This window comes from Oncorhynchus mykiss, chromosome 31, assembly GCF_013265735.2.
Source record: "Oncorhynchus mykiss isolate Arlee chromosome 31, USDA_OmykA_1.1, whole genome shotgun sequence".
Classification (NCBI taxonomy): Eukaryota; Metazoa; Chordata; class Actinopteri; order Salmoniformes; family Salmonidae; genus Oncorhynchus; species Oncorhynchus mykiss.
In genome coordinates, this window is record NC_050571.1 from 21,743,107 (window position 1) to 21,764,334 (window position 21,228).

The 21,228-nt window shown below is 44.9% G+C and overlaps 1 protein-coding gene across 2 annotated transcripts in view; it reads right to left on the bottom strand.

Annotated features, from left to right (window-relative positions):
* Positions 1-930: 930 nt before the first annotated feature.
* LOC110504770 (F-BAR and double SH3 domains protein 1) overlaps positions 931-21,228 on the bottom strand; it is a 31,622-nt gene continuing 11,324 nt past the window's right edge. Inside the window, exons 8-19 of one of the 2 annotated variants that reach the window (XM_036969987.1) lie at positions 21,036-21,164; positions 20,306-20,428; positions 17,930-18,025; positions 17,636-17,755; positions 17,452-17,556; positions 13,889-14,170; positions 13,721-13,804; positions 8,699-8,891; positions 8,242-8,447; positions 7,763-7,952; positions 5,611-5,666; positions 931-2,675 (exon numbers count right to left, since the gene is read on the bottom strand). In XM_036969987.1, coding sequence (XP_036825882.1) covers positions 2,625-2,675; positions 5,611-5,666; positions 7,763-7,952; positions 8,242-8,447; positions 8,699-8,891; positions 13,721-13,804; positions 13,889-14,170; positions 17,452-17,556; positions 17,636-17,755; positions 17,930-18,025; positions 20,306-20,428; positions 21,036-21,164 — 1,635 coding nt within the window. In that variant the 3' untranslated portion in view covers positions 931-2,624. The remainder of the gene's footprint in view (positions 2,676-5,610; positions 5,667-7,762; positions 7,953-8,241; positions 8,448-8,698; positions 8,892-13,720; positions 13,805-13,888; positions 14,171-17,451; positions 17,557-17,635; positions 17,756-17,929; positions 18,026-20,305; positions 20,429-21,035; positions 21,165-21,228) is intronic. The other variant, XM_036969986.1, reaches the window with a different exon arrangement.

Below are 21,228 nucleotides of genomic sequence, written 5' to 3' on the forward strand. Positions count from 1 at the left end.
CCAACCGTAACAAATACTCCAAAATGTTTCAGTCGGAATAGTGCTTTTAGCTAATGACTCTAGAATGTATGTTTAAGGTACTGGAATATGTTATGTTGTTTACTTGGAAGCATACAGTAGCAGCGTACACGCTTAAGTCTTATTCATATAGAAACCATTGGCCAGCACTGCAGTTGATAAATATACATCATTAGGATGGTATTTTATCTGTAGTGGTAATTTGTTTTGTGTCAGGGTGGCTTCAATATTCCCACTGGACTACATAATAATGTGTAGTCCTGGACAGAAACATATACTTCCAGGGTTGTATTTACTAGGAACCAAACAGAAGCAATTTGTTTGAAACAGGGAGGGACCTACCTGATTTGTCCAATAAGAAATGCTTGTTTTTGTTTTCTGTTGCAAAACATTTGCTATGGTAATGAATAGGACCCTGATCCATAGTAGTGAACAGTGTTTCTCTCACAGACATACAACATACGCCTCACCTCTTCTCACTCGTTGACTCCAATTCCTTATTGCTGCACTTCATCATTTTAACAAAGAACCAATGGGATTTCAGTGTGATATGATGTTCAATGTCAACAGGGCATTAAGGCTGTGTTAATTTTTTTGCACAACAGATATTTCCTTATTAACCAGAGAATACGGTTTTAGCCATACGATGACAATATTCCTGAGCTGAATTATGGAAATGATGTGAAACTCTTGATACCAGATTATTTAATCTAGTTTTGCTTGAAACTAATCTGTTTTCATTTCCTACAGATGCATAGCACTTTGAAAATGCTTTTTTATTTTTATTTAACCTTTTATTTAAGTAGGCAAGTCAGTTAAGAACAACTTATTATTTACAATGACGGCCTACTCCGGCCAAACCCTGACGACACTGGGCCAATTGTGCGCCGCCCTATGGGACTCCCAATCACAGCTGGATGTGATGTAGTCTGGATTCAAACCAGGTACTGCAGTGACATCTCTTGTACTGTGATGCAGTGTCTTAGACCACTGCGCCACTCGGGAGCCCCAACCTTGTAGAGATAGTATCAACATTGAAAATATTATAATACGCAATAAAGAACAACTAACAAAATGGCGTTTATATGCATTACACATGTTTACTTTAATATACATCATAGATGTGAAATGGTCAAGAAATCAAAAGCTTACTACTGTATATATCTGACTGTATGTCCCAGTCATAAATGTTTCACCAGCGAACAGTACTGTAACTCCATATGTGAATGGTACTATATCTGGTTATAGCTCTGCTAAGCACAGAATATGACTGATTTCAATGAAGATTTCATGTTTTCAAATTAACTGGCAAACAAAAGCACACCAAAGTATTATTTTTGTGGAATCGAAGGAATCGTTACATACAGGAATCGAAGGAATCGTCACATACAGGAATCGTTTCCTGTATGTGTTACCAGGATGTGGTCTCCTCTGCTGGTCATGGCTGCTACATGCATTATCAGTTCACAGTAATGATCTAACTCCTTAGTCTTACACTGTGTCCATTGAGTGTAAAATATATTTAAATGTGTTTGTAATGGCCTTAGAATCATATATTGCATGTGTCTTCATTGACCGAAGCTGGAAATAACTCATGAGGAAAACATATATATATATATATTATATGCATACTATTAATCAACAACCTGATGATGTGAGTCATCTCAAATGTGAAAATGCAGCTGTACAATGAACAATTCTTAAGGAATCAAACTAAGTATATATTAAAGCTATGCATTTGACCTTTGTTGTTCGTATGACTAATTGTTGAGGTGGACTTAACCCAATGTGGTACTGTTAGAGCATTTCGTTCTGATACTTCAACCATCCTGTAATTCTGAGGTAAGATATTAACAAGCACAAACACACCAGGAAGATTGTTTAATACATCTCAGTGTCCATGTTTGATTCTGGTTCTCATGGAAATAGAACATGACATGTAGAATGTGGTTTACTACTGTATAATTAATACAGTACATTATATATGGTTTACTACTGTATAATTAATACAGTACATTATATATGGTTTACTACTGTATAATTAATACAGTACATTATATATGGTTTACTACTGTATAATTAATACAGTACATTATATATGGTTTACTACTGTATAATTAATACAGCACATTATATATGGTTTACTACTGTATAATTAATACAGTACATTATATATGGTTTACTACTGTATAATTAATACAGTATATTATCATGCAAGCAAAAAAAAACATCAGGCACAAGCTTATTTGAACTGCAATACTGAACATTTATTTCTACAGGATCTCAAATAACCCTGTATCTTATCATACGCAAATTATAAACATCACTTCCTACAAGATAGTTTAATACTTCTGAAAACTGGTGAATGATGTCCCTGAAGCTCAGAGACAGATGAATCCATGTTTTTTGACATATTATCACGTAAACAATACAAGAATACTAACTTTCAAAAATAGTGTAGCCTGTCAGGAAGAGACAAAGCTCACCTGGTAGCTACATACTGTACAAGTCCCGGTGAGGGTGTGTTTCATCCTTTCGGTGAAGGCACAAGACTCTCCTGTGGTGTCCACTCTGTCTCTTCTGAACACTCCCCCACACATGCTTCCTCAGGGCATGGGGGAGTGTCTCTGAGTCGGGGGAAGAGGGGGAGCCCTTGTCTGGGACAACAAAACAATGAATAAAGACAGACAAACAGATGAAACGCTTCAAAAGAGACTGAATGTAGTTATACAAAACATTCTAACTACAGTAATAGTGCATTTTGAGCTTTAGAGAGGGCATTCAGCAGATCAACTGAAAAGATTTAAGAGCGAGTTCACGCTTACGGAGCATAATATAATGACTGAAAAACTGAGCCGCCTCGCTTTATGCACCAAAATTCAAATCAAGATGATAGGACACCACAAAAAAGGATATAAGAAAATGAGGAAGCGGCACAAACCCTGCCCAGCCGTACCCAGCCCAGCTCTACCCAGCCGTACCCAGCCCTATCCAGCCCTGTCCTACCCAGCCGCCCCACCCCTACCCATCTTTACCCATCCCTACCCCACCCAGCCCAGCACTGCCCTGCCACACCCCGCCCTGCCCTGCCCTACCCAGCCCTGCCCTACCCTACCCAGCCCTGCCCAGACCTGCTCTACCCATCCCTACCCAGACCTACCTATATCTACCCATCCCTACCCATCTCTACCAAGCCCTGCCCAGGCCTACACAGCCCTGCCCTGCCCTACCCAGCTCAGCCCCACCCAACCCTACCCATCCCTACCCTGTCCTACCCAGTCCTACCCAACACTACCCAGTCCTACCCAGCCCTACTCAAAACTACCCAGTCCTACCCAGCCCTAATCAACACTACCCAGTCCTACTTAACACTACCCATCCTACCCAGCCCTAATCAACACTACCCAGTCCTACCCAGCCATACTCAACACTACCCAGTCCTACCCAACACCACCCAGTCCTACCCAACACCACCCAGTCCTACTCAACACTACCCAGCCATACTCAACACTACCCAGCCATACTCAACACTACCCAGTCCTACCTAGCCCTACTCAACACTACCCAGTCCTACCCAGCCCTACTCAACACTACCCAGTCCTACCCAACACTACCCAGCCCTACTCAACACTACCCAGCCCTACCTAGTCCTACTCAACACTACCCAGCCCAACCCTACCCAGCCCTGCTCAACACTACCCAGCCCAACACTACCCAGTCCTACCCAACACCACCCAGTCCTACCCAGCCCTACTCAAAACTACCCAGTCCTAATCAACACTACCCAGCCATACTCAACACTACCCAGTCCTATTCAACACTACCCAGCCCAATCCTACCCAGCCCTACTCAACACTACCCAGTCCTACCCAGCCAACCTAGTCCTACCCAACACTACCCAGTCCTACCCAGCCCTACTCAAAACTACCCAGTCCTAATTAACACTACCCAGCCGAACCCAGCCCTACCCAACACTACCCAGTCCTACCCAGCCATACTCAACACGACCCAGTCCTATCCAGCCCTACCCAGTCCTACTCAACACTACCCAGCCCAACCCAACTCAACACTACCCAGTCCTACCCAGCCATACTCAACACTACCCAGTCCTACCCAGCCCTACCCAACACTACCCAGCATTACTCAACACTACCAAGCCCTACCCAGCCCAACCCAGCCCTACCCAACACTACCCAGTCCTACCCAGCCCTACTCAAAACTACCCAGTCCTAATTAACACTACCCAGCCGAACCCATCCCTAACCAACACTACCCAGTCCTACCCAGCCCTACTCAATACTACCCAGTCCTACCCAGCCCTACTCAACACTACCCAGTCCTACTCAACACTACCCAGTCCTGCCCTGCCCTAATCAACACTACCCAGTCCTACCCAGCCAAACCCAGCCCTAATCAACACTACCCAGTACTACCCAGCCCTAATCAACACTACCCAGACCTACCCAGCATTACTCAACACTACCAAGCCCTACCCAGCCCAACTCAACCCTACCCAGTCCCACCCAGCCATACTCAAAACTACCCAGTCCTACCCAGCCCTACTCAACACTACCCAGACCTACCCAGCCCAACCCTACTCAACATTACCCAGTCCTACCCGGCCCAACCCTACCCAGCCCTACTCAACACTACCCAGTCCTACCCAGCCCTACTCAACACTACCCAGTCCTACCCAGCCCTACTCAACACTACCCAGTCCTACTCAACACTACCCAGTCCTGCCCTGCCCTAATCAACACTACCCAGTCCTACCCAGCCAAACCCAGCCCTAATCAACACTACCCAGTACTACCCAGCCCTAATCAACACTACCCAGACCTACCCAGCCCTACTCAACACTACCCAGCCCTACCCAGCCGTACTCAACACTACCCAGTCCCACCCAGCCCTACTCAACACTACCCAGTCCTACTCAGCCCTACTCAACACTACCCAGTCCTACTCAGCCCTACTCAACACTACCCAGTCCTACCCAGCCTTACTCAACACTACCCAGTCCTACCCAGCCCAACCCTACCTAGCCCTATCAAATCCTACTCAGCACTACCAATTCCTACACAGCCCTACCCAAACCTACCAGGTCTTACCCAGTTCTACCCATCCCTCCCCTCCCCATCCCTTCCCTAACCACCCATAACCAAGCCTACCCAGCCCTATCCTGTCCTACCCAGGCCTACCATTTCCTACACATCCCTACCCAGCCCAAGCCAAACCTTCCCAGTCTTACCCAGTCTTACCCATCCCTCCCCATCCCTACCCTACCCACCCCTACCCAGCCCCTCCCTACCCATCCCTACCCACCCTACCCAGCCCTGACCTACCCAGCCCTGACCTACCCAGCCCATCCCTGACCTACCCAGCCCCCCCCTACCCACCCTACCCTACCCAGCCCTGCCCTACCCAGCCCCTTTCTACCCACCCTACCCAGTCCTACCCAGCCCCTCCCTACCCACCCTACCCAGTCCTACCCAGCCCTGCCCTACCCAGTCCATCCCTACCCTGCCCCGCCCAGCCCAGCCCCTCCCTACCCACCCTACCCAGCCCTGCCCTACCCAGCCCTAGTCTACATACCGGTCGTATTCTTCCGGCTGAGAGGTCAGGTGAGCTGTGTGTGCTGCCTGCACTCTCTGAGAGGATGTGAGAGAAAACAAGACCAGATACACAGTGTTCAGAGAAAAGAAAAGGAACAAAACAGTGCGTGTACTGTACATTGTTAATGAAGACTACTGTGTTTCTAACAGTGCGCTTACTGTACATTATTAATGAAGACTACTGTGTTTCTAACAGTGCGCTTACTGTACATTGTTAATGAAGACTACTGTGTTTCTAACAGTGCGCTTACTGTACATTATTAATGAAGACTACTGTGTTTCTAACAGTGCGTGTACTGTACATTGTTAATGAAGACTACTGTGTTTCTAACAGTGCGTGTACTGTACATTGTTAATGAAGACTACTGGGTTTCTAACAGTGCGTGTACTGTACATTATTAATGAAGACTACTGTGTTTCTAACAGTGCGCTTACTGTACATTATTAATGAAGACTACTGTGTTTCTAACAGTGCGTGTACTGTACATTATTAATGAAGACTACTGTGTTTCTAACAGTGCGCTTACTGTACATTATTAATGAAGACTACTGTGTTTCTAACAGTGCGTGTACTGTACATTATTAATGAAGACTACTGTGTTTCTAACAGTGCGCTTACTGTACATTATTAATGAAGACTACTGTGTTTCTAACAGTGCGTGTACTGTACATTATTAATGAAGACTACTGTGTTTCTAACAGTGCGTGTACTGTACATTATTAATGAAGACTACTGTGTTTCTAACAGTGCGTGTACTGTACATTATTAATGAAGACTACTGTGTTTCTAACAGTGCGTGTACTGTACATTATTAATGAAGACTACTGTGTTTCTAACAGTGCGCTTACTGTACATTATTAATGAAGACTACTGTGTTTCTAACAGTGCGTGTACTGTACATTATTAATGAAGACTACTGTGTTTCTAACAGTGCGTGTACTGTACATTATTAATGAAGACTACTGTGTTTCTAACAGTGCGTGTACTGTACATTATTAATGAAGACTACTGTGTTTCTAACAGTGCGTGTACTGTACATTATTAATGAAGACTACTGTGTTTCTAACAGTGCGTGTACTGTACATTATTAATGAAGACTACTGTGTTTCTAACAGTGCGCTTACTGTACATTATTAATGAAGACTACTGTGTTTCTAACAGTGCGCTTACTGTACATTATTAATGAAGACTACTGGGTTTCTAACAGTGCGCTTACTGTACATTATTAATGAAGACTACTGTGTTTCTAACAGTGCGCTTACTGTACATTATTAATGAAGACTACTGGGTTTCTAACAGTGCGTGTACTGTACATTATTAATGAAGACTACTGTGTTTCTAACAGTGCGCTTACTGTACATTATTAATGAAGACTACTGTGTTTCTAACAGTGCGCTTACTGTACATTATTAATGAAGACTACTGTGTTTCTAACAGTGCGCTTACTGTACATTATTAATGAAGACTACTGTGTTTCTAACAGTGCGTGTACTGTACATTATTAATGAAGACTACTGTGTTTCTAACAGTGCGCTTACTGTACATTATTAATGAAGACTACTGTGTTTCTAACAGTGCGTGTACTGTACATTATTAATGAAGACTACTGTGTTTCTAACAGTGCGTGTACTGTACATTGTTAATGAAGACTACTGGGTTTCTAACAGTGCGCTTACTGTACATTATTAATGAAGACTACTGTGTTTCTAACAGTGCGTGTACTGTACATTATTAATGAAGACTACTGTGTTTCTAACAGTGCGTGTACTGTACATTATTAATGAAGACTACTGTGTTTCTAACAGTGCGTGTACTGTACATTGTTAATGAAGACTACTGTGTTTCTAACAGTGCGCTTACTGTACATTATTAATGAAGACTACTGTGTTTCTAACAGTGCGTGTACTGTACATTATTAATGAAGACTACTGTGTTTCTAACAGTGCGTGTACTGTACATTATTAATGAAGACTACTGTGTTTCTAACAGTGCGTGTACTGTACATTGTTAATGAAGACTACTGGGTTTCTAACAGTGCGTGTACTGTACATTATTAATGAAGACTACTGTGTTTCTAACAGTGCGTGTACTGTACATTGGTTTTCTATGATGACTGAGAGTTAATCCCCACCTGCCCTGCTGTCTGACAGGCTCTGTGTTTTCAGTGAGAAAGAAGCCTGCAACCTGTCCTCCGGGTCCTTAGGGGGCGTACTGTTTACAGACCAGGACCCAGGGCCTGATGAGAAGCAGAGGAGACTGCAGGGGGTTCCAGAAATAGGGATGGGTGGAGAGAATGGAGGAAGAGTGGGGGTGGGAAGGCTCTGCAGAATTAAATGTAGAAACAATGGGAATTCAGATCATGAAAATAATAGTAATAGCAGAGTTTTTTTAACAGACTCCAAATTCTATCTGCAGAGTTGAATCTTCTATCACTTGACTAGTCTTATGGAATGTGTTGTACAGTATTATACCACAAGGTGGCACACTTCACAAATAGACCTCATCCATACTGTATGTTCAAAGCTTTCTTTCTCATCACTCCATGTATGTTTTGAGTCCAGGTACATTTGACAACAAAGTGTCATTCAGAGGGTAAACCAGATCTCTCACCTCCTCTTCCTCCTCTTTCTCCCCGTCCCCAAGCAGCTCCACCACCAGAGAAGGAAAGACCCCCAAGCGTCCGTCCAGTTCTCCCTCCCAGAAGCCGTCGTCCACCTCCCCCTGGCGGCAGCGCAGCAGCCTAATGACCGCCCCTTCTGGGAAGGACAGCTCCTCTGGACCCTGGCCCTGGTACTCAAACAGAGCCCGTGCCAGACCTACACCACAGAACAGACTCAGACAAGTCAGTAATACATGGGTAAACGTTGTCTACATTAATAGTGATTAACAAGATGGTGACAGCATTACTAATGCTTAACAAGATGTTGACACAGTTATATCAATGACGGCTTGAACCTGGAATTTGGCCACTTGTCCAAATGGTATGAATCATGTCACAAACATTCAGAGGTGGGAGAGAAGCTTTCTGGTTAGTGATGATTCTTAAGACAGAAGAGCCCCTACTAACCCCCAGAGTGAGGGGAGCGGCCCTGCTGCCTCTTGGAATGTTCTGATGAGGAGCTGGAACTGTTGAAGGACCAGTCCAGCTGGGGACAAGGGAAGCCCTGCGCCAGGCAGACAGAAGAGCCCTCTCCTGGTGACCACAGGAACTGCAGGTACCTCTCAGGGACGTAGCCAACCTGGCCTGCTGCATTACGGGCCTTGAGAGGAGCACACAGTCAGTGAGTGTCAATAACATGGCTTTAGGGATAGTATATTCAGGGACAGTTGGACTTCATTGATGTGTTAAGAAGATAGTATTATAGCCATTCAATTATGGCGTCTCGTTGGGTCAATTATGGAGTCTCGTTGGGTCAATTATGGAGTCTTGTTGGGTCAATTATGGAGTCTCGTTGGGTCAATTATGGAGTCTCGTTGGGTCAATTATGGAGTCTTGTTGGGTCAATTATGGAGTCTCGTCGGGTCAATTATGGAGTCTCGTCGGGTCAATTATGGAGTCTCGTCGGGTCAATTATGGAGTCTCGTCGGGTCAATTATGGAGTCTCGTTGGGTGAATTATGGAGTCTCGTTGGGTGAATTATGGAGTCTCGTTGGGTGAATTATGGAGTCTCGTTGGGTGAATTATGGAGTCTCGTTGGGTGAATTATGGAGTTATTATTAAAACGCTACTAACGGGAGATTACGTGCAACGGCGTGTTAAAACAAACTGCTTGCAACCAAAAAGCCACAAGAATAAACCAGATCAGTTGATCTCCTGTTGTACTGTGTCAAATTAGTTAGATACCACACAGCTGGGTCTAGCTTCACTACTCCAGGCCCCAATTAAATATCGACTATCAGGAACATTGAAAATAGCAAGGCTGGTAATTAATCAATATTTATTGTAAGAATATGCACTAGACAATACACATTATTGTTGTCTATCAACAATGACAAGCCACCGGGGTCTGACAATCTGGATGGAAAATTACTGAGGATATTAGCAGACAATATTGCCACTCCTTTTTTGCCACATCTTCAATTTAAGCCTACTAGAGCCCTCAGGCCTGGAGGGAAGCTAAAGTCATTCGGCTACCCAAGAATAGTTAAGCCCCCTTTACTGGCTCAAATAGCCAAACAATCAGCCTGTTACCAACCCTTAGTAAACTTCAGATTTTTTTTTGTTGACCAGACACAATGCTATTTCACAGTAAATAAATTGACAACAGACTTTCAGCACACTTATAGGGAAGGACACTCATCAAGCACAGCACTTACACAAATGACTGATGAGAAATTGGCTGAGAGAAATTGATGATAAAATGATTGTGGGGGCTGTCTTGTTCGGCTTCAGTGCAGCTTTTGACATTATTGATCATTGTCTACTGCTGGAAAAACATGTGTTATGGCTTTACACCCCCTGCTATAATGTGAATAAGTTACTTGTCTAACAGGTGTTCTTTAATAGAAGCCTCTCAAACATAATCCAGGTAGAATCAGGAATTCCCTAGAGTAGCTGTTTAGGCCCCTTGCTCTTTTCAATTTTTACTAACGACATTTGAGTAAAGCCAGAGTGTCTACGTATGCAGATGACTTAACACTATACACGTCAGCTACTACAGCAACTGAAATTAATGCAACACTTAACAACGAGCTGCAGTAAGCTTCAGAGTGGGTGGCAAGGAATACATTAGCCCTAAATATTTCTAAAACTAAAAGCATTGTATTTGTATTTGCCTTATCAACAAGGCAGGTCCTACAGGCCCTAGTTTTGTTGCACCTTGATGTCCCGGACCGTTGACCGTCTCAGGAGGTCCCGGGCCGTTGACCGTCTCAGGAGGTCCCGGGCCGTTGACCGTCTCAGGAGGTCCCGGACCGTTGACCGTCTCAGGAGGTCCCGGGCCGTTGACCGTCTCAGGAGGTCCCGGGCCGTTGACCGTCTCAGGAGGTCCCGGACCGTTGACCGTCTCAGGAGGTCCCGGACCGCTGACCGTCTCAGGAGGTCCCGGACCGCTGACCGTCTCAGGAGGTCCCGGACCGCTGACCGTCTCAGGAGGTCCCGGACCGCTGACCGTCTCAGGAGGTCCCGGACCGCTGACCGTCTCAGGAGGTCCCGGACCGCTGACCGTCTCAGGAGGTCCCGGACCGCTGACCGTCTCAGGAGGTCCCGGACCGCTGACCGTCTCAGGAGGTCCCGGACCGCTGACCGTCTCAGGAGGTCCCGGACCGCTGACCGTCTCAGGAGGTTCCGGACTGGGAAATGTCGCCGGAAGCTCTGGACTGGGAACGGTCGCCGGAAGCTCTGGACTGGGAACTGTCGCCGGAAGCTCTGGACAGGGGATCATCGCAGGAAGCTTGGTGCTTGGGGCCGGCACTGGTGGTACCGGGCTGGTGACACGCACCTCAGGGTGAGCGCGAGGAGCAGGCACAGGACGTACCTGACTGGGGACACGCATTTCAGGGAAAGTGCGAGGAGCAGGCACAGGACATACCGGGCTGTGGAGGCGCACTGGAGACACGGTGCGTAGAACCGGAACATATTGTACCGGAACGACGACACTCTTCACACGGTGAGTACAAGGAGTTGGCAGAGGACATACTGGGCTGTGAAGGCGCACTGGAGACACAGTGCGTAGAACCGGCACACATTGTACCGGAACGATGACACACTTCTCAGGATGAGTACGGGGAGTTGGCAAAGGACATACTGGGCTGTGGAGGCGCACTGGAGATCTTGTGTGTATAGCCGGCATCAATGGTACCGGTTCGATAACACACTTCGCACAGCAAGTGCGAGGAGCAGGCACAGGTCGTACCGGGCTGTGGAGGCGCACTGGAGACACGGTGAGTATAGCCGGCATCAATTGTTCCGGAACTTTAACACACTTCTCAGGATGAGTACGGGGAGCTGACTACGTAGTGCTCAAACACACTATACATAAACAATATCCCATAAACCACAGGTGGAAAAAATGCTACTTTAGAGACAACGAAAAAATGCCCCAATTAGAGACAGCGATAACCAGAGGCCTCTAATTGGGAATCATACAAATCACCAACATAGAAAATCAAACCTAGAACCCCACATAGAAGATATAAACTAGAACAAAAAAACCCTAGTCACGCCCTGACCTACTCTACCATAGAAAATACAGGTTTTCAATATTCAGGACGTGACATTGATACAACAGTAGCTAATATGGGAAGAAGTCCGTAATAAAGTGAGGCTTTGCCTTCTTAACAACACTATCAACAAGGCAGGTCCTACAGGCCCTAGTTTTGTTGCACCTTGACTACTGTTCAGTCATGTGGTCAGGTGCCACAAAAAAATTGCAATTGATTCAGAACAGGTCAGCACGGCTGGCCTTTGGATGTACTCAGAGAGCTAATAGCAATAATATGCATGTCAATCTCTCCTGGCTCAAAGTGGAGGAGATATTGACTTTATCACTACTTGTATTTATGAGAGGTATTGTATACATGTTGAATGCACCAATCTTTCTGTTTGAACTACTGGCACACAGCTCGGACACCCATGTATATCCCACAAGACATGTCACAAGAGGTCTCTTCACAGTCCCCAAGTCCAGAACAGACTATAGGAGGCACACAGTACTACATAGAGCCATGACTACATGGAACTCTATTCCACATCAAGTAACTGATGCAAGCAGTAAAATTATATTTAAAAAACATATAATAAAACACCTTATGGAACAGCGGGGACTGTGAAGCAACACAAACATAGACACAGACTCATGCATACACACACACACACACACACGATAACATACATACAGTACATAAAGCTAGCTGCCATTGGACTCTGGAGCAGTGGAAATGCATTCTCTGGAGTGATAAATCATGCTTCACCATCTGGCAGTCCGACGGACAAATCTGGGTTTGGCGGATGCCAGGAGAACACTACTTGCCCGAATGCATGGTGCTAACGGTAAAGTTTGGTGGATGAGGAATAATGGTCTGGGGCTGTTTTTCATGGTTCGGGCTAGACCTCTCAGTTCCAGTGAAGGGAAATCTTAACGCTACAGCATACAATGATATTCTAGACGATTCTGTGCTTCTAACTTTGTGGCAACAGCTTGGGGGAAGGCCCTTTCCTGTTTCAGCATAACAATAACCGTGTGCACAAAGCGGCCTTCCCCCAAAGGCCAGTCAAGTTCTTCCACACCGATCTCGTCAAACCATTTCTGTACGAACCTCGCTTTGTGCACAGGGGTACTGTAGAGTACAGTACAGTAAAGTACAATACATTATAGACATCTTTGTTTGGGCTACATTATAATATAATTTGATTAGACTATAATTTTATGAAAACATATATTATATTAACTCAATCATGATTGGCTTGATTTAGTTGCCAATTTTAGAATGTGGATAGTTCAGGATACTTTATCTTCCGATAAAATGTGAATGTTAAATTGTCACAGTAAACGAGGAATGATTGTTAAATAGTCAAATCTGTGCTTAGTCTGCTCAAATAGAAGGTTTAATTTATTCTGAAGATAATACCCACCAGAGGGCTAAATAGTCTTGAAAAATGTTGGCAGTAACCATGACTTAAAGTTAACACTTTTAGGTAGCGGTAACATGGTGGCCAATAGTTGTTGCAGTTGAGATCAACTGTGTGGGATCTCATTAATGGTTTACAGAGAGCTCACCTAATGTTGACAGTGCTTAATGTTGGTTGTAATTGACCCGTTATTTTTCACAACTGTTACGGATCAGTAAATATGAAGTTGAAGCGAAATAAAGCCTCTCTTTCTCAAACAGGAAGACCGGCAGTTTGTTTACACTGTGCTTAGTAGAAACAGGAAGTGAGGAGACCGCAGGCATTTGGTAGAGTGGGCAAATGCGTGGGAACAACTGCCTGCTACAGTAAATAGCACTGTTCCATGAGACAAAAGTTGCATCCCAAATGGCACCCTATTCCCTACATAGTTCACTGCTTTTGACCAGAGCCCTATGGAGCCTAAATATGGAATAGGGTGCCATTTGGGATGCAGGCAGAGAGAAATCTGTCCTCATTTACCTTCAGCCAGTCCTCCATGTCTCCATCCTCTATCACCTGAAGCTCTTCTCCCTCTGTGATTGACAGCTCATCTCCTTGGCAGGCCTGCAGGAAGATGGGCCAGAAAATTACACACAACAATTCCTGTAATGTTGACATTTCTAAAATGTTAAGTCCTGATATTGTCACCTGATAGCTGTAGAGAACCATGCAAGCCAAGGGGTATCCACACGGCACCGAGCAGGAAGTTGAATCGATGAAAGTGTCACCATCTTCATCGTAGTCGTCGAAGTCTGTGAACTCAAACTCGTCCTCGGAGATATCTCCGTTGGACATGCGTGCCTCGCTCAGCCTCCTGTCCCTCTCCAGCTCCTCGTCTGCCTGGGTCATAGCACTGCTCACCCATGGCTCCACGTCCACCCCCGCCGACGCCAGCAGCGCCAGCCTGGACTCCGCCTTCACCCGGCTCACCTGGACACACACAAACACACACACACCACTTACTACCTGTCACCCCTCCCACACGTCTCTCACAGGTACCTTGTACCAGATTACTTTTCCTCAATGTCATCCCTTTTACAGCCACAACTCAATGTAACACCTCACACACTGTAACACCTCAGACACTGTAACACCTCAGACACTGTAACACCTCAGACACTGTAACACCTCAGACACTGTAACACCTCACACACTGTACCACCTCACACACTGTACCACGTCACACACTGTACCACCTCAGACACTGTAACACCTCAGACACTGTAACACCTCAGACACTGTAACACCTCACACACTGTAACACCTCACACACTGTACCACCTCAGACACTGTACCACCTCAGACACTGTACCACCTCAGACACTGTAACACCTCACACACCTCACACACTATAACACCTCACACACACACTGTAACCCCTCACACACTATTACACATCAGACACTATAACACCTCAGACACTGTAACACCTCACACACTGTACCACCTCAGACACTGTAACACCTCACACACCTCACACACTATAACACCTCACACACACACTGTAACCCCTCACACACTATTACACATCAGACACTATAACACCTCAGACACTGTAACACCTCACACACAGTAACACCTCACACACAGTAACACCTCACACACAGTAACACCTCACGCACTGTAACACCTCAGGCACTGTAACACCTCAGGCACTGTAACACCTCAGGCACTGTAACACCTCAGGCACTGTAACACCTCACACACTGTAACACTCAGACACTGGAATACTCACACACTGTAACAACTCATACACTAACACCTCATACACTGTAACACCTCACACACTGTAACAACTCACACACTGTAACAACTCACACACTGTACCACCTCACACACTGTACCACCTCACACACTATACCACCTCACACACTGTAACACCTCAGATACTGTAACACCTCAGACACTGTAACACCTCAGACACTGTAACACCTCACACACAGTAACACCTCACACACAGTAACACCTCACGCACAGTAACACCTCACGCACAGTAACACCTCACGCACTGTAACACCTCAGGCACTGTAACACCTCAGGCACTGTAACACCTCACACAGTAACACCTCACGCACTGTAACACCTCAGGCACTGTAACACCTCAGGCACTGTAACACCTCAGACACTGTAACACCTCACGCACTATAACACCTCACGCACTGTAACACCTCACACACTGTAACACCTCACACACTGTAACACTCAGACACTGGAACACTCACACACTGTAACAACTCATACACTGTAACACCTCAGACACTGTAACACCTCACACACTGTGACAACTCACACACTGTAACAACTCACACACTGTAACAACTCATACACTGTAACAGCTTACACAATGTAACACCTCAAACAATGTAACGCCTCACACACTGTAACAGCTTACACACTGTAACACCTCAGACACTGTAACACCTCAGACACTGTAACACCTCATACACTGTAACACCTCAGACACTGTAACACCTCAGACACTGTAACACCTCACACACAGTAACACCTCACACACAGTAACACCTCACGCACAGTAACACCTCACGCACAGTAACACCTCACGCACTGTAACACCTCAGGCACTGTAACACCTCAGGCACTGTAACACCTCACACACAGTAACACCTCACGCACTGTAACACCTCAGGCACTGTAACACCTCAGGCACTGTAACACCTCAGACACTGTAACACCTCACGCACTATAACACCTCACGCATTGTAACACCTCACACACTGTAACACCTCACACACTGTAACACTCAGACACTGGAACACTCACACACTGTAACAACTCATACACTGTAACACCTCAGACACTGTAACACCTCACACACTGTGACAACTCACACACTGTAACAACTCACACACTGTAACAACTCATACACTGTAACAGCTTACACAATGTAACACCTCAAACACTGTAACGCCTCACACACTGTAACAGCTTACACACTGTAACACCTCAGACACTGTAACACCTCAGACACTGTAACACCTCATACACTGTAACACCTCAGACACTGTAACACCTCAGACACTGTAACACCTCAGACACTGTAACACCTCAGACACTGTAACACCTCAGACACTGTAACATCTCAGACACTGTAACACCTCAGACAGTGTAACACCTCAGACACTGTAACACCTCAGACACTGTAACATCTCAGACACTGTAACACCTCAGGCACTGTAACATCTCAGACATAATAACTTAAACACACTACATATGAATAAGCCATAATACTAATAATATTCATTAAACAGCACAGCAAAATAAGCGTTGTAGTCATCAAGGACATCTGGGGTTGGCTGTAGCATCATACTAGGTTCATATTAGCAGTACATTAACAGCATATTGGCTGCATTATGTTTCCTAAACCCAACTTCTTTCTTGTAAGTAAAGAAACATGTTTTTTCAGGCCAATACAAAAGCTTGATTACATCACATAACGCTTACTCTGAGCCCAAGACAACTGAATAAAGCAGGAGGAGGTGGTGGGTTGAATGAACAGTTCCAACTGACGCATGATGCCAGCAGCATTTGCATTTGTCCTTGTGGGAAGTAGGAAGTAGGCAGTGACACACATTACATTCAGATCCAGATAGAGGGCATCCACCTGGCTCATCAATGGGCCAGGCAGAGTGGAGAGAGAGAGAGCCCTGCCGTTAGCTCTACAAAGGCTCTAGTAGTAGAAAGCATCCTGCATCTGCAGAGGCATGGCTATAGGCCTAGAACACACGCAGCCTTGGTCTCATCACCCACCAGTCACTTAGCATTAAATAACTACATCCACCTCTACACTGCACCATAGGAGAAACCTTTGAAGATCCCTTTTTAGTTCCAGGTAGAACCCTTTTGGGTTTCATGTAGAACCCTTTCCACAGAGGGGAACCAAAAAGGATTATCTTATGGGGACAGCCAAAGAACCCTTTTGGAACCCTTTTTTCTAAGAGTGTAAAGGCGGCTAACACCAGCGTATCAAAGAGGAACTCTGATAAAGCCTGGTTAATGACTGCTTGCCTTATCATTATCCATTTCCTGGTAGGGTGGAATAGTAGGAGGGTAATGTGAGGTCATTAACATTACGTTGGGCTTGTAGTAGCTAACAGTAACATTACGTTGGGCTAGTAGTAGCTAACAGTAACATTACTTTGAGCTAGTAGTAGCTAACTGTAACAGTAGTGTTGGGCTAGTAGTAGTCCTACCTGTGCTTTCCTCACACTCTCCTTCACCCCCACCATCTTCTGTTCCACGCTGACTCCTGTGTCTCCTGACAGCAGTTTGAAACGCCTGTCCAGCATCTGCAGTGCCTATGAGGAAGGTAGACAGAGGTTACACAAGGTCAAGCTCCCGAACCAGAGGTAAACAGAGCTTTCGCCCACTACTCACCCTATCTCCGTGTGAGATGATCTTGTAGTCTTTGGCAGCCTTAGCAGACCACTTGCGGGCCTCCTTGTCCAAACAGCTCTCCCCCTCAGCACTGGAGCTATGTTGCTTCAGAATGCACACCTTTAGAAAGAACAGGAGGTGAAGCTGGGATTATCTCACACACAAAAGTCTATATGGAAATTTCAACATTTTCACCTCAATCAGGGTTTTATTCAAACAGCTTTGTGGATATTAATTGTGATATAATGGTGTTTACATGGTAATCAAGAACAGTGGTACTACAGTGAGCCACACCTTGTCTTTAGGGGCAACCTGGAAGTGAAAGCCGGCTGTTCTGGTGAAGACCGGGTACTCCTGGAGGAATATCTGGATGTTCTGTTCTCTAGACACCTATCAGAGAACCAAACAAACTGTCACGTCCTGACCTTAGTTCCTTTTTTATGTCTCTATTTTAGTTTGGTCAGGGCGTGAGTTGGGGTGGGCATTCTATGTTTTGTATTTCTGGTTTTGGCCTGGTATGGTTCCCAATCAGAGGCAGCTGTCAATCGTTGTCTCTGATTGAGAACCATACTTAGGAAGCCTGTTTTCCCACTATGGGTTGTGGGTAGTTATTTTCTGTTTAGTGTGTTTTGCACCTGACAGAGCTGTTTCGGTTGTTTCTTTTATTCCTTGTTGTATTTAGTGTTCAGTTTATTAAAATAATGATGAACACTTACCACGCTGCATCTTGGTCCTCACCTTCTTCCACCAACGGTCATTACACAAACACTCATTATCTCCACATTGGCACATTATTTCTTACATAGTTCACTAGTTTGGGCCAAAGCCCTATGGTCCCTGGTAAAAAGTAATGCAATACAGTGCCTTGCGAAAGTATTCGGCCCACTTGAACTTTGCGACCTTTTGCCACATTTCAGGCTTCAAACATAAAGATATAAAACTGTATTTTTTTGTGAAGAATCAACAACAAGTGGGACACAATCATGAAGTGGAACGACATTTATTGGATATTTCAAACTTTTTTAACAAATCAAAAACTGAAAAATTGGGGCGTGCAAAATTATTCAGCCCCTTTACTTTCAGTGCAGCAAACTCTCTCCAGAAGTTCAGTGAGGATCTCTGAATGATCCAATGTTGACCTAAATGACTAATGATGATAAATACAATCCACCTGTGTGTAATCAAGTCTCCGTATAAATGCACCTGCACTGTGATAGTCTCAGAGGTCCGTTAAAAGCGCAGAGAGCATCATGAAGAACAAGGAACACATCAGGCAGGTCCGAGATACTGTTGTGAAGAAGTTTAAAGCCGGATTTGGATACAAAAAGATTTCCCAAACTTTAAACATCCCAAGGAGCACTGTGCAAGCGATAATATTGAAATGGAAGGAGTATCAGACCACTGCAAATCTACCAAGACCTGGCCGTCCCTCTAAACTTTCAGCTCATACAAGGAGAAGACTGATCAGAGATGCAGCCAAGAGGCCCATGATCACTCTGGATGAACTGCAGAGATCTACAGCTGAGGTGGGAGACTCTGTCCATAGGACAACAATCAGTCGTATATTGCACAAATCTGGCCTTTATGGAAGAGTGGCAAGAAAGCCATTTCTTAAAGATATCCATAAAAAGTGTCGTTTAAAGTTTGCCACAAGCCACCTGGGAGACACACCAAACATGTGGAAGAAGGTGCTCTGGTCAGATGAAACCAAAATTGAACTTTTTGGCAACAATGCAAAACGTTATGTTTGGCGTAAAAGCAACACAGCTGAACACACCATCCCCACTGTCAAACATGGTGGTGGCAGCATCATGGTTTGGGCCTGCTTTTCTTCAGCAGGGACAGTGAAGATGGGAAGATGGATGGAGCCAAATACAGGACCATTCTGGAAGAAAACCTGATGAAGTCTGCAAAAGACCTGAGACTGGGACGGAGATTTCTCTTCCAACAAGACAATGATCCAAAACATAAAGCAAAATCTACAATGGAATGGTTAAAAAATAAACATATCCAGGTGTTAGAATGACCAAGTCAAAGTCCAGACCTGAATCCAATCGAGAATCTGTGGAAAGAACTGAAAACTGCTGTTCAAAAATGCTCTCCATCCAACCTCACTGAGCTCGAGCTGTTTTGCAAGGAGGAATGGGAAAAAATGTCAGTCTCTCGATGTGCAAAACTGATAGAGACATACCCCAAGCGACTTACAGCTGTAATCGCAGCAAAAGGTGGCGCTACAAAGTATTAACTTAAGGGGGCTGAATAATTTTGCACGCCCAATTTTTCAGTTTTTGATTTGTTAAAAAAGTTTGTAATATCCAATAAATGTCGTTCCACTTCATGATTGTGTCCCACTTGTTGTTGATTCTTCACAAAAAAATACAGTTTTATATCTTTATGTTTGAAGCCTGAAATGTGGCAAAAGGTCGCAAAGTTCAAGGGGGCCGAATACTTTCGCAAGGCACTGTATATAGGGAATATGGTGTTATTTGGGACACAGACACTAGTTCACATGTCTCCCATAGAACAGAACATCAGTCAGTGGTCTGTCTGGCCTCCATCAGCAATGCCCAGGTGAGGAATGTCACAGCTCTGGGTATTACAGTGGGGCTACTGTCTGTGGAAGGTTTTTACTGTGAAAAGGACTTCAGTGGATCCCACGCACGGCCTCACCTTGGTGTAGTTCTCGCAGATCTTGCTAAAGTTACTATGCGTTGACCGGCAGGTGTCGATCTCTGTGCAGCACAAGAGAGTGAAGTGTTCTCGGATTTGCTCATACAGGTCACTGTCCAGTCTCTGTTGAGTAAACGACAGAGGTGAGAGCTGGGGTTATAGCCAAAGCCCTGATGCAATACAAAATCAGAGGTGATTTGAGAAGGAAATGCCCTTTCCTTATTTTCCAATGTTTCAGTCATTCCAATGTTTCAGTCTGAGGGATTTGAATCAACTGATTCATAATGAATTACATTGGTTACTACAATAACAAGAGTTGAGTCACTGAGTGATATTTCCCTTGATTGAGACATAGACACTTTCAAGAAGATTGTTGTGTTATGAATGTTCTGAGGGGGAAATACCCCTGAAATGAATGGTTTCTACTGAGCTGAACTTATGACTCACCTGATTACTTTGCAAAGGTAAAAAGCCAAAAAGGAACATTTGAGGATTTCCTATTTGGATTCATTTCGGTGTAGTTTGTGCTCTCCACTCTACAGCTAAGACAACCACAATGGGACAGGAAATTATGTCAACTAGCAGTGACTCATCACAAACACAAAGGAAGTTTTTTTCACTGACAGGAGGTACGTCTGAGGGGACGATGCAGTGTGTTCAGTCTTATGACAGACTCATGATGAGAATCCAGAGAGACAGTATGCCGTTAGGAGATGCCAGGTGGTCTTACCCTCATGATGGCAGGCAGCTCTGCAGTGTAGTAGTACTGGTGATGAGAGTTGACGGCAGACAGTGTTAGAAGGTACTCATTACGCACCTCTGTCAGTCTCTGGTCACACTCCCTCAGCCTGGTATTCAGCTGGACAACGGTTACAGGGAGGAGTGAGTTGAGGATAAAATATGTTTCATTACTACAATCAATT